Source organism: Saimiri boliviensis, chromosome 8 (assembly GCF_048565385.1).
Source record: "Saimiri boliviensis isolate mSaiBol1 chromosome 8, mSaiBol1.pri, whole genome shotgun sequence".
NCBI classification, from domain to species: Eukaryota; Metazoa; Chordata; class Mammalia; order Primates; family Cebidae; genus Saimiri; species Saimiri boliviensis.
The window spans coordinates 124,498,101-124,514,883 of NC_133456.1; the positions used below are offsets into that span (position 1 = coordinate 124,498,101).

The window sequence follows — 16,783 nt, forward strand, 5'->3', positions numbered from 1 at the left end:
ACAAAATGTCCCAGTGGCTCCTACCTCAGTCTAGAAATGTGATTCTCCCATTCACCTTCCTCAGTCTAGAAATGGGATTCTCTCATTCCAAGTCTTACACAGTCCCCCATGGAAAGCTGAATCCTTCTAGGGGACCTCACTTACTCACTCTTTCTCATGTTGGAAAGGTTCTAGCTCTGCACTGAGCCGAGACATGCTGGTGCCCCACCTCACCCTCTCTGTTCTCTATGTTACCCTGCTGCCTTGATGGATTGTAATGTGGTTTCTCAGATAATTGGCTTGCAGGGTCAATATTCACTAGCCCCCTTAGTTTTCTCTCTGTGAGAGTGGCACATATGAGATACTTCTAGTCTGCCATCTTGTCCAAATGTCCTAACATTTTTAATAATCTAATTGTTATTTTTTTCCCCTACTTTCTTGTATAAAATGAAAGAATCCTTTCTTGAACAGCTGTTCAAGAATACTTTAAAATGTGATTAGTTCTGCTATAATATTTGTTTTGAAATGCAAATTTGTTTCAGCATAATTGAACAATTTTATCATAGTTTGAATTTCACGTGTGTAACCAGGTTCATCTGCAAAAACGATGAGTAAAAGCAGAAAGCAACTTTCTCCATCTACCTTGGCTCACCTGTGTGTAGTGTGCCACACCAGCCCACATCTGGTGGTATGACTTTTTATTTAGTTTCAGATAATTTTCTGCCACAGTGCAATAACTCACAAGTTGCAACCTCTATTCTATGCTCACGTTCACAAACAAGTTTCAGGTCTTTTTCAAGATAAAGGTCTATATTTCTCATGGTATTTATGTATTCTTAATCATTTAACTGTATACTATAGTACTGTTTTTCTTAGGTTTTTATTTTTAAAAATATATCACTGACAAGGTTTTTGCAAGATGTGTACCTACCCCGTCTTCACCATACACCCTACAGGTTTTATTGCATATTTTTGCATAGCGAGGTGATTTTCAGGAAGGCATATGCCACACTATAACATAACTGATTGTAATTGTCGGAAAAATTTAACTATTTTAATATGTATTAGCCTATATACAACTTACACTAAGTAAAGCACTATTACAAACAGACCAAATGTGTCATTTTGTTTTGCTTCTATGTAAATAATTTTTCTTGAAACTTTGTATAGTGACTCTCAGAGTAAAATGTACATTAATAATGTATATTATTGTGTATTTCCCTATAACTCATCGTGTTTTAACTCTTTATTTCTGGCTTGTATGAAATTATACAGAAAACCAAGCCTACAAATGATAGAATAAGGAAAGCTGTAAAAACACAGAAGAAAAAAGTCAAAGGAAAATCTGAGGATTCAGAAGAGTAAGACATAAAGATACATGTTAATCTTTTTTTGTTGTTAATTTATGTTTTCCTTTTATAAAAACAATTTAAAGTCAAATAAACATAACTTACAGATAGACATTTAAAAACATAAAATCGGCAAATACATGTTTTTATAAGCATACCAGTATTTGATTATGGGATAAAGTTGAAAAGGGAAGAACAAAGAACCAAAAATGGATAGGAAGAAGAGATTGAACCACAATAAATTCAGAAATAGGTGAACAGAATTAAATCTTTAAGTTTAAGAAAAAAGCATTTACATTGTTTCTTTGATGGTCTAGCTTATGCTTTGTAATTTGTTAACTCCGCAGTCTTGGCTGTTCTTTTCTACTGTACTTATTAATTGTATTATTCTTATAAGAAGTTATTTATTTCTTATGTATGCATATTATTATGAAGTAGAATTATTAAGTAAATATTTTCTTTAGTATTATAAAATAATTTTAAAAAGAAACTATGAAGTCAAATATTATGAAATTTCACAAATCCTGAAAAGAAATTCATGGGACAAATGGCCTTTAATTTAATTTTAACCTGACCTTTAACTTACAAGAGAAAAAGTGATCCAAGAGAAAAAATGGCCAATATGCTTTGAAAATCTCAGTCTTTTCACATTTTAATAATATCAGTAAGAAGTTAGCTTGAAAAATGTTTTTCAGTTATTTGTAATTTAGCCTGTATGAATTTTATGTCTCTTAGAAATATGAATTTTTAAAAAATAACTTCATCATTTTAAAATGGTTTAAAACATTCTCAAGAAAGCAAAGCAGTGATGCATTTAAAAATATCATGATGCATTTTAGAACATTTTATGTTACAGGAAGATGTTTCCAGAAAAAGAGTTTAAAATAGAAGATTTGCATCAAGTACAGGTAACTCACCCACTCTCTCTATGCATCAATATTTGGTTAATATTTGCTCTGATAGTCATTATGTAGAGACAACATTATTATGTATTTAAATATAGGTATATATGTCTCTCTCTCTCTCTCTCTCTCTCTCTCTCTCTCTCTCTCCCCTCCCCCCCCGTGTGTGTGTGTGTGTGTGTGTGTGTGTGTGTGTGTGTGTACTAAAATTCTTCCTGAGATAATGTCTTTCTTATTGATGGACTTTTCTCATCAAGGTTCAGAAAACGAAATGGCAAATAAAAATCCAGGTATATTTATGCCAATATTATGAAAATTACCATGGTTTACACAACTACAGGGAATACCGTGGAGGAAAGAGTATCATATTGGGAATCAGAGCAGCCACTTACTGGTTATATGACTTTGGATAATTCCCTTTAACCTATTTGAATTTCAAATTTTTCATATCCCAAATGTGTAAAGCAATAGCTACTCCATTTGTCTTAAAAAGTTATAAACGTTATGCAACTAAAGATTTCTTCAGAAATTGTAAACTCTATACCTAACTCTGATTTATGTGATCCAATCAAAGGAATACAAGTAACCTGTTATTACATTTTGGCTTTTGAGTATTTTTTTCATTTGCTACAAGTTAATTTCTTAACGATCTAGCATTTTAGTGAATGGCTAGAGTTAAGTGTACAACTATGTGCAAGTGTACAAGTATGTATATACCTGAATCAGTCAAGAATTAGACAACATAAATTTTGTAAAAAATGAGAGTACCACATAAAATAGTGAATATAAAATGTACTACTTTATGGTATTAGTTTTTTATTGCTGCATAGCAAGTTATCACAAATTTAGCAGCTTAAACAATTTATATTATCTCACAATTTCAGTGAGTTAGGCGTCTGAGCATGGCTTAGCTGTCTCCCATGCTGTAATCAACTTATGGTTGCCAGGCGGTAGTCAAAGTGTTGGCGGGGCTCTATTTCATTATGTATCTCGAGAATCCTCTTCCAACCTCAAGTGGATATGATAAACTTCAGTTCCTTGCAGTTGTAGGGCTGAGGCACTTAGCTTCTAGGGACAGTCTGCAGTTTCCTGCCACATGGTCTTTTCCATAGATTGTTCATATCATAACAACTTGCTGCCTCCGCCGCCGCCTCCTTCTCCTCCTCCCCCTCCTCCCCCTCCCCCTCCTCCTCCTCCCCGTCCCCCTCCTCCTCCTCCCCCTCCCCCTTCTCCCCGTCCCCCTCCTCCTCCTCCCCCTCCCCCTCCTCCCCCTCCCCCCCTCCCCCTCCTCCTCCCCCTCCCCCCCCCCTCCTCCTCCCCCTCCTCCCCCTCCCCCTCCTCCCCCTCCTCCTCCCCCTCCTCCCTCTCCTCCTCCTCCTCTTCCTCCTCCTCACCCTTCCTCTTCCTCCTCCTCACCCTTCCTCTTCCTCCCTCTTCTTCCCTCTTCCTCCCTCTTCCTCTTCCTCTTCCTCCCTCTTCCTCTTCCTCCCTCTTCCTCTTCCTCTTCTACAGGGTTTCACTCTGTCACCCAGGTTGGAGTGCAATGGCATGACCCTGCAGCCTGAACTCCTGTAGCCTGAACTCCTGGGCTCAAACCATCCTCCTGCCTCACCCTCCCACATATGTAGGACTACAGGCATGCACTATTACACCCTGCTGGTTTTTACGTTTTTTTTTTGTTTTTTTGTGTTTTTTTTGGTAGCACCAAGGTCTTGTTAAGTTGCCCAGGCTGGGTTTCTGGCCTCAAATGGTCCTCCTGCCTCAGCCTCTAAAAGTTTTGAGATTATAGCCATAAGCCACCATGCCTGGCTAGCTCACTTCTTTTAGGCAAGTGAAGAGTCTCTCTTGTCTGCTAAGACAGAGTTCTACTATAATGTAACTTGATCATGGAAATGATATTCTCTCACTCTTGCTATATAATGAACTGAATAAAGGGAGTGGCATCCCATCACTTTGTCATATTCTGTTGGCCAGAAGCAGGTCACAGGTTTCACTCACACTCAGAGGGACTGGATTATTATATACAGCATAACCCCACTGATGAAGGTAATGGGATTATTTTAGGTTTCTGGGATTTCTTTTAGGCAAGTGAAGAGTCTCTCTTGTCTGCTAAGACGGAGTTCTACTATAATGTAACTTGATCATGGGATCAAGTTGATGAGATATTTTGATACAGGCATACAATGTGTAATCATCACATCAGAGTAAATGGGGTATCCATTTCCTCAAGCATTTTTAATTTTTGTTTTTTTTTGTGTGTGTGTGCACACAAGTTTTTATTGCATAGGGAAATGTTTATATATATGTGTGTGGAGATTATATATATATATATATATATATATATATATATATATATATTGCACTTTAGGTTTTGGGTGCATGTGCAGAACTTGCAGGATTGTTGCAGAGGTACATATATGGCAGTGTGGTTTGCTGCCGCCATCCCTCGTCACCTATATCTGGCATTTCTCCCCATGTTATCCCTCCCCAACTTCCCTACCCCCGGCTGTCCCTCCCCTATTCACCCCCAACAGACCTCAGTGTGTAATGCTCCCCTCCCTGTGTCCATGTGTTCAAGTTGATCAACACGTGCCTATGAGTGAGAACATGTGGTGTTTGATTTTCTGTTCTTGTGTCAGTTTGCTGAGAATGATGATTTTCATATTCATCCATGTCTCTACAAAGGACACAAACTCATTGTTTTTTATGGCTGCATATTATTCCATGGTGTATATGTGCCACATTTTCCTTGTCCAGTCTATCATCGATGGGCATTTGGGTTGCTTCCAGGTCTTTGCTGTTGTAAACAGTGCCACAATGAACACGTGTGCATGTGTCTTTATAATAGAACGATTTATAATCCTTTGGATATATACCCAGCAATGGGATTGCTGGGTCAAATGAAATTTCTATTTCTAGGTCCTTGAGGAATCGCCACACTGTCTTCCACAATGGTTGAACTTGTTTACACTCCCACCAACAGTGTAAAAGTGTTCCTATTTCTCCACATCCTCTTCAGCATGTGTTGTCTCCAGATTTTTTAATGATCACCATTCTCACTGGCATGAGATGGTATTTCAGTGTGGTTTTGATTTGCATTTCTGTAATCACCAGTGATGATGAGCATTTTTTTATATGTGTGTTGGCCTCATATATGTCTTCTTTTGTAAAGTGTCTGTTCATATCCTTTGCCCACTTTTGAATGGGTTTGCTTGTTTTTTTCTTGTAAATCTGTTTTAGTTCTTTATAGATTCTGGATATTAGCCCTTTGTCAGATGGGTAGATTGCAAAATTTTTTTCCCATTCTGTTGGTTGCCAGTTCACTCTAATGATTGTTTCTTTGACTGTACAGAAGCTCTGGAGTTTAATTAGATCCCATTTGTCTATTTTGGCTGTTTTTGCCATTACTTTTGGTGTTTTAGTCATGAAGTCCTTGCCTACACCTATGTCCTGAATGGTATGCCTAGGTTTTCTCCTAGGGTTTTTATGGTGTTAGGTCTTATGTTTAAGTCTTTAATCCATCTGGAGTTAATGTTAGTGTAAGGTGTCAGGAAGGGGTCCAGTTTCTGCTTTCTCCACATGGCTAGCCAGTTTTCCTAACACCATTTATTAAACAGGGAATCCTTTCCCCATTGCTTGTTTTTGTCAGGTTTGTCAAAGATCAGATGGTTGTAGATATGTGGCGTTGCCTCTGAGGCCTCTGTTCTATTCCATTGGTCTATATCTCTGTTTTGGTAACAGTACCATGCTGTTTTGATTACTGTAGCCTTGTAGTATAGTTTGAAGTCAGGTAGCGTGGTGCCTCCAGCGTTGTTCTTTTTGCTTAGAATTGTCTTAACTATGTGGACTTTCTTTTGGTTCCATGTGAAGTTAAGGTGGTTCTTTCCAGTTCTGTGAAGAGGGTCATAGGTAGCTTGATGGGGATAGCATTGAATCTATAAATTACTTTGGGCAGTGTGGCCATTTTCACCATACTGATTCTTCCTAACCCTGAATATGGAATGTTTTTCCATCTGTTGATGTCTTCTTTTACTTCCTTGAGCAGTGGTTTATAGTTCTCCTTGAAGAGGTCCTTTTTACATCCTTTGTTAGTTGGATTCCTAGGAATTTTATTCTCTTTGTGGCAATTGTGAATGGGAGTTCCCTCTTGATTTGCCTCTTAGTCTGTTATTGGTGTATGGGAATGCTTGTGATTTCTGCACATTGATTTTTGTATCCTGAGACCTTGCTGAACTTACTTATCAATTTAAGGAGATTTTTGGGCTGAATGATGGGGTCTTCTAAATATACAATCATGTCATCTGCAAATAGAGACAATTTAACTTCTTCCTTTCCTAATTGAATACACTTTATTTCTTCTTCTTGCCTGATTGCTCTGGCTATAACCTCCAAAACTATACTGAATAGGAGTGGTGAGAGAGGGCATCCTTGTCTTATGCCAGATTTCAAAGGGAATGCTTCCAGTTTTTGCCCATTCAGTATGATATTGGCTGTGGGTTTATTATAGATAGCTTTTATTATTTTGAGATATGTTCCATTGATACCTAGTTTATTGAGAGTTTTTAGCATAAAGGGCTGTTGAATTTTGTTGATGGCTATCTCTGCATCTATTGAGATAATCATGTGGTTTTTATTTTTGGTTCTGTTTATGTGGTGGATTATGTTTATAGATTTGCAAATGTTGAACCTGCCTTGCATCCCTGGGATGAAGCCTACTTTATCATGGTGGATAAACTTTTTGATATGCTGTTGCAATTGTTTTGCCCATATTTTATTGAAGATTGTTGCATCTATGTTCATCATAAATATTGGCCTGAAGTTATCTTTTTTTGTTGAGTCTCTGCTGGGTTTTGGTATCAGGATGATGTTGGTCTCATAAAATGATTTGGGAAGGATTCCCTCTTTTTGGATTGTTTGAAATAATTTCAGAAGGAATGGTACCAGCTCCTCTTTGTATGTATGGTAGAATTCAGCTGTGAACCCATCTGGACCTGGACTTTTCTTACTGGTAGACTGTTAATTGCTGTCTCAATTCAGCCCTTATTATTGGTCTATTCAGAGTGTCAGCTTCTTCCTGGTTTAGGCTTGGGAGAGTGCAAATGTCTAGGAATTTATCCATTTCTACCAAGTTTACTGGTTTATGTGCATAGTTGTATGTAGTAATCTCTGATGGTAGTTTGTATTTCTGTGGAATCAGTGGTGATACCGTCTTTGTCATTTTTTCTTGCATCTATTTGATTCTTCTCTCTTTTCTTTTTTATTAATCTGGTGAGTGGTGTATTTTGTTAGCTTTTCTAAAAACTAGCCCCCGGATTTATTGATTTTTTGAAGGGTTTTTTGTGTCTCTATCTCCTTCAGTTCTGCTCTGATCTTAGTTATTTCTTGTCTTCTGCTAGCTTTTGAGTTTTTTTGATCTTGCTCCTATAGGTCTTTCCATTTTGATGATAGGGTGTCAATTTTAGATCTTTCTTTGCTTCTCATGTGGGCATTTATTGCTGTAAATTTTCCTCTAGACACTGCTTTAAATATGTTCCAGAGATTCTGGTACATTCTGTCTTCATTCTCAGTTTCAAAAAGCATCTTTATTTCTGCCTTCATTTCATTGTTTATCCAGTCAACATTCAAGAGCCAGTTGTTCAGTTTCCATGCAGTCGTGCGGTTCTGAGTTAGTTTCTTAATCCTGAGTTCTAATTTGATTGCACTGTGGTCTGAGAGAGTGTTATGATTTCTGTTCTTTTGCATTTGCTGAGGAGTGATTTACTTCCAATTATGTGGTCAGTTTTAGGGTAGGTTCGACATGGCTGAGAAGAATGTATATTCTGTGAATTTGGGGTGGAGATTTCTGTAGATGTCTGTTAGATTTGTTTGGTCCAGATTTGAGTTCAAGTCCTGGATATCCTTGTTATTTTTCTGTCTCAGTGATCTGTCTAATATTGACAGTGGAGTATTAAAGTCTCCCACTTTTATTGTGTGGGAGTCTAAGTCTCTTTGTAGGTTGTTAAGAACTTGCTGTATTTTTCTGGGTGCTCCTCTATTTGGTGTGTATATATTTAGGATCGTTAGCTCTTCTTGTTGCATTGATCCTTTTACTGTTATATAATGCCCTTCTTTGTCTCTTTTGATCTTTGTTGGTTTAAAGTCTATTTTATCAGGAGCTACTATTGCAACTCCTGCTTTTGTTTTCTCTCTCTCCATTTTTGGGTAAATCTTCTATTCTTTTTGTGCTGGTTTCTTCCCATCTTTGTGGATTTATCTACCTGTAGTCTTTGTAGTTGGTGACTTTCGGATGGAGTCTCTGAGTGGATGTCCTTTTTGTTGATGTTGAGATTATTTCTTTCTGTTTTTTACTTTTTCTTCTAACCATCAGGGCTCACTGCTGTAGGACTGCTGGAGGTCCACTCCAGACCCTGCTTGCTTGGGGATCACCTGCAGTGGCTGCGGAACAGTAAGGGTTTCTGCCAGTTTCCTCTTCTGTTATCTTCATCCCAGAAGGATACCCGCCAGATGTTAGCCTGAGCTTTCCTTTATGAGGTGTCTCTTTGGATATACAGGGGTCAGGGAGCAGATTGAGGAGATAGTCTATCCCTTATCGGAGCTCAAGTACTGTGCTGAAAGTTCTGTTGTTCCATTCAGAGCTGCTGGGCAGGTATGTTTAAGTCTGCTGCAGTGGAATTCATAACTGCCTTTTTCCCCAGGTGCTCTGTCCTGGGAAGGTGGAGCTTTATTTATAACTTCTCTCATGCTGCTGCCTTCTTTCATAGATGCCCTGCTCAACAAGGAGGTAGCCTAGTCACAGTCTGCCAGCAGAGATGTTGCTGAGCTGCCATGGGCTCTGCCTAGCTGCTGTGTGAACTTCCTTGTGGTTTTGTTTACAGAGGTATAGTTAGAACTGCCTCAGTTATGGAGGTCTGCCTCGGTAATGGCAGACTGCCTCGGTAATGGCGGATTGTGTCAGTAATAGCAGGGTGCCTCAGTAATGGTGGACTACTTTGGTAATGGTGGACTGCCTCAGTAATGGTGGACTGCCTCGGTAGTGGTGGACTCCCTTGGTAATGCAGACGCCATCCCCCACAGAGCTGGACTGCCCTGTGTCCAGCGGTGCTTGCTGTGAAACTCTCAATCCAGAGTGTTTCAGATTGCTGATCTTTGTCATGGTGGGACCCACTGAGCTAGATCACCTGGCTCCCTGTTCAGCCCCCTTTTTTTCCAGTTGAATGGGCAGCTCTGTCTCCCAGGTGTTCTAGGTGCCAGTTGAAACGGCCGCCCAGATTTGTGTGAGTTTTTGTGCATAGACCCACTGCGCAGGCTGAAACAGCCTTGCTGGAAACTCATTGCACTTTTCTGCCCAGGAATCTCCTGGTCTATTGGCAGTAAAAACTCATTTGGAAATGTGGTGGTTACTCACCCTCTGCATTGTTCTCGCTGGGAACTGCATCCAGAGCTGTCTGTGTTTGGCCATCTTGGATCCACCTCCTCTTTTGTTTCTTAAAATAGCTTTGTTTCAGAAAAGGGGCATTTATTCTGTACTTTAAAGATAGTTTTCCATTTTTGCTTGGCTTTTATTTTATTTCTGATGAGAAGCAATTATTAAAGTCGTCATTTCCTTTTGTGTAATATGTCATTTTTCTTTGGCTGCTTTTATTTTTTTTCCCCCTCATTTGTTTTTCAGCAGTTTGACTTTGTTTTGTGTGGGCTTGATTTTCTTTGTAAATATCAACTTTGGCAGAACTGAACATGCTGAATATGTAAATTTCACCGAATTTGGAACATTTTAAATGTATTATTATTTAAAAATATTTTGTCTACAACTTCCTCTTTCTCTTTTCCTTATGGGATACAATTACATATTAGATATTTAGTTATATCCCACAGTTTTCTCAGTATCTGTTAGTTAACTTTGTTGTTTGTATTTAGATTATTTTGTATTGATATATTTTCAAGTGGTTTGACTTTTTTCCACTGCCATCAGATCCAGTCGGTTCCTATGCTCAAACATTAAATTTTGAATTCAGATATTATGATTTTCAGTTTCAGAATTTTCATTTGACTATTTTTTTTAAGAGACATGGTCTTATTTTATCACTCAGGCTGGAGTGATAAATGATAATGATCCTGTCACTGCAGGATCATTGCTCACTGCAGCCTTGAGCTTCTGGGCTCAAAAAGTCCTCCTGCCCCAGCCTCCCAAGGAGCTAGGATTATAGGTGTGTACCACCATTCATGACTAATTCAAAATTTGTTTTATAGACAGAGGGTCTCACTGTGTTGCCCAGGCTGATTTTGAACTCCTGGTTTCAAGCAATCCTCCCACTTTGGCCTCCTGAAATGCTGGGATTATAGATGTGGGGATGTATTTTTTATAGTTTATATTTCTCTGCTAAGATTTGTATCATTTTATTTATTATGAGCATATTTTCTTTTACACTGGACATTTTTATTGTACCTGTTTTAAACATCTTATATGTGAATTTTAAAATCTGGATTTTCTTGATTGGGATCACTGTTTGTTCATTGTCTTTTATCTTAAGAATAAGTTTCAAATGTCTAGTATTTTTAAATTATATCCTGGGTATTATAAATATCATTCTTGAAACCCTAGATTATGTTATATTCCTCTGATGATTGGTATTATTTTTTTCTTTAATATATAATTAACACTATTGGATTCAAAATGTAAATTCTATATTTAGGTAGCAGCTCAAATTGCATTTTATTTTTTTTTTAGCTTTTGCTAGACTTCTTAGTCTTCTCTATACAGATGTGGTTCAGGGGTCAGGTGGATATTTTGGTAGAGTTTATATAAAAAATTTGGGGCTCCCTCTTATATTCTTTTCTTTGTATAATTTCCCTCTAACCTTTCCAGTGGCTTGGGTTTTCCTGAACTCTGTTCTCGAGTGGTTTTTAAGTCAGGTATTAGGCACCTTAAATGGCTCAAATAGGGATTGCCCTGAAACTAAAAGCCTTAAAGATGAGAATCTTACCTAGAATTCTTCCTTTCCTCCAAGTATCACCTTCCCTCAAGAATCTACCTACACTTGGCTGGTTGTGGTGGCTTATGCCTATAATACCCATTTTTTGGGAGGCTGAGGCAGGAAGATGGCTTGAGCCTAGGAGTTTGAGACTGCAGTGAGCTAGGAACCCACTGCTGCACTCTAGCCTGGGTAACAGAACAAGACCTTGCTCTAAAAAATAAATAAATAAATAAATAAATAAAAATAAGTTTTAAAAAATCTGCCTACTCTTTGTTCTCCTGTTGTTGATACTTGTATTTAGTCCAGAGTTTATGGTTGTTAGGTGTGGTGGCATTTGTTCAGTGGGAACTTAGTCATATCAGAAGCAAAACTGGGAACTCTAAATACAGTCCTCAAAGTGTCTTTAATTTGGTGGAGAATTCCTGAGACTTCATGTGTAATAGAATTTACTCATTCTCACAAAGACAGAACAATATTTATTTTGTGTTAAGAGTAGAGATTCTTTTTTTAGTAAAATTTGAGATGTTTCTTTTTATATATTTCAGGCCTAGAGGAAAGGATAAATAAACATTTAATTTACTGCAATTGTAATTTGCCAGATTCATGCTCAGTTTGCCTGTGAAAAATCAGTAGGAAGCTTTAGCTTCAGGTATTATCCATCATTACACCTGAGAGGTGTGCAGTTCAATGCGTATGCTTGAATCTTATCTGGGCTATCTATGGGTTTTAGAAAAGTAATAATGGTAAACTAAATTTATTAAAAATACCAATGTAAATACCTTTTTCCCCCCTTATTACTTCCTAGAAAGTAGCACATGCTCTGGAAATTGAGAACAAAGTCCTTCAGGAGCAATTAAAACAGGCTTTACAGGTAAAGGATGTCATGTTTCTTTAACATTGTTAACAAGTAAAGAAAATATCCACAAAGAACTTTTCAAATGAATACTTTTACTATTTGGCAAGGTTTAAACTATATTCATTTATGAATTAGGGATATATTCATAAAATTTAGTATTTATTCTTACCAAAAATAGTTAGATAGAAAAGTAAATTTTCTTAAGCAAATAAAGACAATCTATTCATCTGCCATGGTTGCAGTATAAAAAACAGAAAAAGAAAAAGAAAAAGAAAAAAATGACAATGTATTTAAGCTGATAGGCAATATACTTAAAGATAAATTACTGCTGGCATTCCAATTAAACTCAGTTGAACCAAGATGTTGGCTCTTACTGCTCTTAATTCTAGTTGAATAATACAACAAGGAATGAAAAAAAGCTGTAAACATTTCATAAATGGACAAAAGTGTAATCATTTGTTTATTATAAAATTATTTTTCTGAAAAATTCAAGATGTTAGTTAATAGTGATAGAGTTCAAAAAGGTGGGTGAGGGCAAAATATAATAGGTTTTAGAATAGAATAGAAAAAATAAATCAATAGATTTCCTTTTTATTAGAATAATTTAGAAATGATTGTTCAAATATATCATTTTATAAAATGTAATATATATTTATTCATAATATTAGTCTAGAGTGATACAAGAATAGTATATTTAATAAGAAATACACAGTTTAATATTAAGGAAAATAAAATACTTTACCAAGAGACACAGATCAACAGTGAAGAAATAGAAATTTATAATTTTAGTTTTGAGCATTTAGTGTTATCAATGTTTTAATTTTCTATTTCTCAAACAGTTATACAAACTTAAAGCAATTTATTTTTAGATATAAATGAAATTGTTCTTGAGTTTAATAAAATTACTATAAGGCTGGGTGCAGGGGCCTTATATAACGTTATAATATATAACCAATCCCAGCACTTTGAGAGGCTGAGGCGAGTGGATTTCTTGAGCCCAGGAGTTTGAGACCAGCCTGGGCAACAGAGTGAGACCTTGTCCCTGCAAAAAATTTGAAAAAATTACCCAGATATGGTGGGATGTGCCTATAGTCCTAGCTGCTCTGGAGGCTGAGGCAGGAGGATCACTTGAGCCCAGGAGGTTTGAGACTGCAGTGAGCAGTGATTAGGCCACTGCACTCAAGGCTGGGCAACAGAAAGAGATCTTGTCTCAAAAAAATATATTATAAAATATAATGAGATAAGAAACTGATGATTATACCAAAGAAAAACAAGAAGATTTTCTTGTCAAAAAAAATCGATAAATCATGTAAAACTTCAATAGCCAAAACACTGTGGTTCTGATTCTGGTACTGAATGGAAAGTCCAGAAACAGATTCGAATCAATATAATAATTTAGTATCTTATAAACTATTTATTAAAAATTTTTGAAGAAGGATAAAATAGTCACACAAAGTGAATTAGTGGAAAAACGTACTTTTTTTTCAGATGATATATCAAAATAAATTGGAGATTGATTTAAGATGAAATAGTAATAAATGTTAGAAGAAACACTGGTAACAGTTAGATGGTCTTGATTAGAGAAAGACTTTTAAGCTTTATACCCCCAAAGGAATATGTTAATGTATTTGGCTATATATAAATTTAAAACTTTTTTATGTTAAAAAAAATCAGAAATCAAGATAAATGCAAAGTGTGTGCAAAATGTTTTATGTAAAGATATGTTGCCCCTTTATGTTTATCTGCTTATGAAGATATTGTATATGAAGATATTTGTGGCTCAAACTTGAGGCATACAGGGCCAGAGATGCCACAGACCTGCCACCCAAAGCAGCTCAGAACTGATGAACTCTTCAAATTTGCAGTAAAAATGGCCTCCAATAAAACTGCATTGCAAAAAATGAGAAACAGAATGGAAAGGAGGAAAAAGTTGAAGAGGCACAACCTGAAGAATTTGTGTTGGAAAAAGTACTAGATCAACATGCAGTGAATGGGAAAGTGGAATATTTCCTAAGTAGAAGGGATTTATAGATGCTGACAGTACTTGGGAACCTGAAGAAAATTTATATTGTACAGAGATAACTGAAGCATTTCTTAATTCTCAGAATGCTGTTAAAGAAAAAGATGATATATAAAGAAAATCTTTATCTGACAATGAATCTGATGACAGGAAATCAAAGAAGAAAAGAGATGCTGCTGACAAACCAAGATTTACCAGAGGTCTTGATTCTGAAAGAATAATTGTCACAGACAGCAGTGGAGAATTGATGTTTCTCATGAAATGGAAATACCGAGATGAGGCAGACTTTATACTGGCAGAAGAGGCAAATGTGAAGTGTCCTCCACTTATAACTGCTTTTTATGAACAGAGACTAACTTGGCATTCTTGACCAGGAGATGAAGCTCAATAATTGTCTGCATTGTTTTATATACATATATGTATACATGTAATTGTTTCCATTGTTTTATATAAAATCTGGATCTTGGTTTTTGCTTTACTAGTATGAAGAAATAACAAGATTGATACTTTTGTTTTCAAAGTAGTGTGGGGAGGTTTTTTTTTTTGGAGTTTTGTTTTTGCATCAATAGCACTGGTTACTTTGAACAAATAAAAACTTTCCATAGTTGCTTCCTTAATCAGAAAAGAACATTTGATACCATGGTATATTATTTCCTCTGCGTTAGAGAACAGTTCTTCTAAAGGTTCAGGGAAATTCCCATAGTCATTACTCGATCAGAACTTGTGTTCTTATATGCCTAAGGACGATTCTGCGTTTTTTGTTTTTTTCTGTGTATTTGTGTGTATACTTAAAAAGCATATGTAAATAGTTTTCCTTTTTAAAAAAAATTGCCAAAACAAAAATTACAAGTAAGCCCATATTTCTGAGATGGCATCAGTCTGAGCAACCCAAAATATAAATCAAGTCAAACTGAAAAATTTCCTGAAGCGGTACATTTAAAGTGAAATGGTTCTAATTAATTCTAATTAAGTTTAATTGGATAATTTAAAAGCATGCGTATCTATATATACTATGGTTTGTTTGCAAAATTCCTAAAAGGAAAACTTTCACTGTCAACAACCTCCCCATTCGGATGAGAAAACTAGACAAATCCTAATTTGTTTTAACTGGTTAACCAAGACTTAGTTAGTTGGACATTCCTCTAGCTAATCCATTCCTTAACAAAAAATTGAAGTCTCTGTTGCTACATGGATTAAAAGGTCATGATTTGCTGAATACCTAAGACTTGGTGTATGGAAACCTAATCAGATGGGTTAGAGATGTTGGCGGTTTAGGACCTGCTGCCATAAAAGAGTGAATAAACTTTTGTCATCTAAACTACTGACTTGCATGTTTTTTCTTTACCCTGACTCATTTCTTACATGTAGGCCCAGTCTTTTCAGTATTTGCTTTACTCGTTCAGCAGAAGCCAGGAAAAACAACTTTGTAGTAATCAGAATGCTACCTAACTGTATTTTGTTTACTTTATTGTAAATGCTGGTGAATGGTGGTCAATATTAATAGTTTTATATTCCTTTATGCAATAAAGAAATTTTATAAACCTACAAGAAATGTGGATAGCCATCCCCCAAAATAGACAAAGGATGTGCACAGGCAAGTTTCAGAAATACATATTACCAATAAATGCATGCAAACATATTTGAACTCACTAGTATCAAATAAATGCAATTTAAAATACAGTAGTACAGATTTTTTATTTTGCCTATCATCTTGGTAAAAATGTAAGGGGTAAAAACTACAGAAATATGTAGTATTTGTGTTTGTATGCTGAAATGGGCAACCTTTCACATACTTCTATTCTCAAAAAAATATGAATTGATATATTCATAGATGTTTTGATAACAGATGTATGAAAGATATTTGCTATGTCTTTTCTGGGAGACAAAAAAGACATAGCAAACTTGAAAAGATGTGTCCTTTTCATTCAATAAAAGCTTTTAAAAGTTTATTCTAAAGAAGAAAAATGTATACAGAGCTTTTGCACAAGTATGTGCAATGTCATATGTTTTAATAGCAAAAATTTTGAAATGATCTAATTGTCCATTGATAAGGAACTTGCTAAGCCAATTATGGTATATTATTAAATGTATTTCTGTTACCTATTCTGATTGAAATGTACATTTATTGTTATAGAAACATATCTATGATATTATTTAATAAAAAGAGCATATTATGTGAGTATGTGTAATATGACCCAATCTAGATAAACATTTAAAGAATTTGGTTGGGCATGGTAGTTCATGCCTGTAGTCCAAGCACTTTGGGGGGCTGAGGATTGTGAATTACTTTGAGCCCAAGAGTTTGCAATCAGCCTGGGCAATATGGCAGAACCCTGTCTCTACTAAAAATTAAAAAACGGACTGTATGTGGTGGTATGGGCTTGTAGTCTCAGCTACTTGGGAGGCTGAAGTGGAGGGGTGACTTGAACCCAGGAAACAGAGGTTGCAAAAAGCCCATGTATATCTATATCTATATCTATCTATATGTATATAGATGTATCTTATATATGTGACATATATGATATAATATATGCACTAACTATATTCAGAAAAATTTAGAAAGGATATACCTCAAAATATTAATAGTGATTTTTCTTTAAGAGGTGAGATTGTTAATTTTCTTTTTGTTTATATATTCTGTTATATAAGCTACTGGGACAAGTACTAACGTGTGTGATGGATTATATTGTTTACTGAGAATGATA

General features: G+C 36.0%; 1 protein-coding gene across 1 annotated transcript in view; it reads left to right on the forward strand.

The window, feature by feature from the left end:
• CCDC7 (coiled-coil domain containing 7) overlaps window positions 1-16,029 on the forward strand; it is a 107,452-nt gene extending 91,423 nt beyond the window's left edge. Inside the window, exons 15-18 of the mRNA XM_010349050.3 lie at window positions 1,255-1,340; window positions 2,185-2,236; window positions 12,008-12,073; window positions 14,164-16,029. Of these exons, the coding sequence (XP_010347352.2) occupies window positions 1,255-1,340; window positions 2,185-2,236; window positions 12,008-12,073; window positions 14,164-14,193 (234 nt within the window). The 3' untranslated portion in view covers window positions 14,194-16,029. The remainder of the gene's footprint in view (window positions 1-1,254; window positions 1,341-2,184; window positions 2,237-12,007; window positions 12,074-14,163) is intronic.
• The last annotated feature ends 754 nt before the right edge of the window (window positions 16,030-16,783 follow it).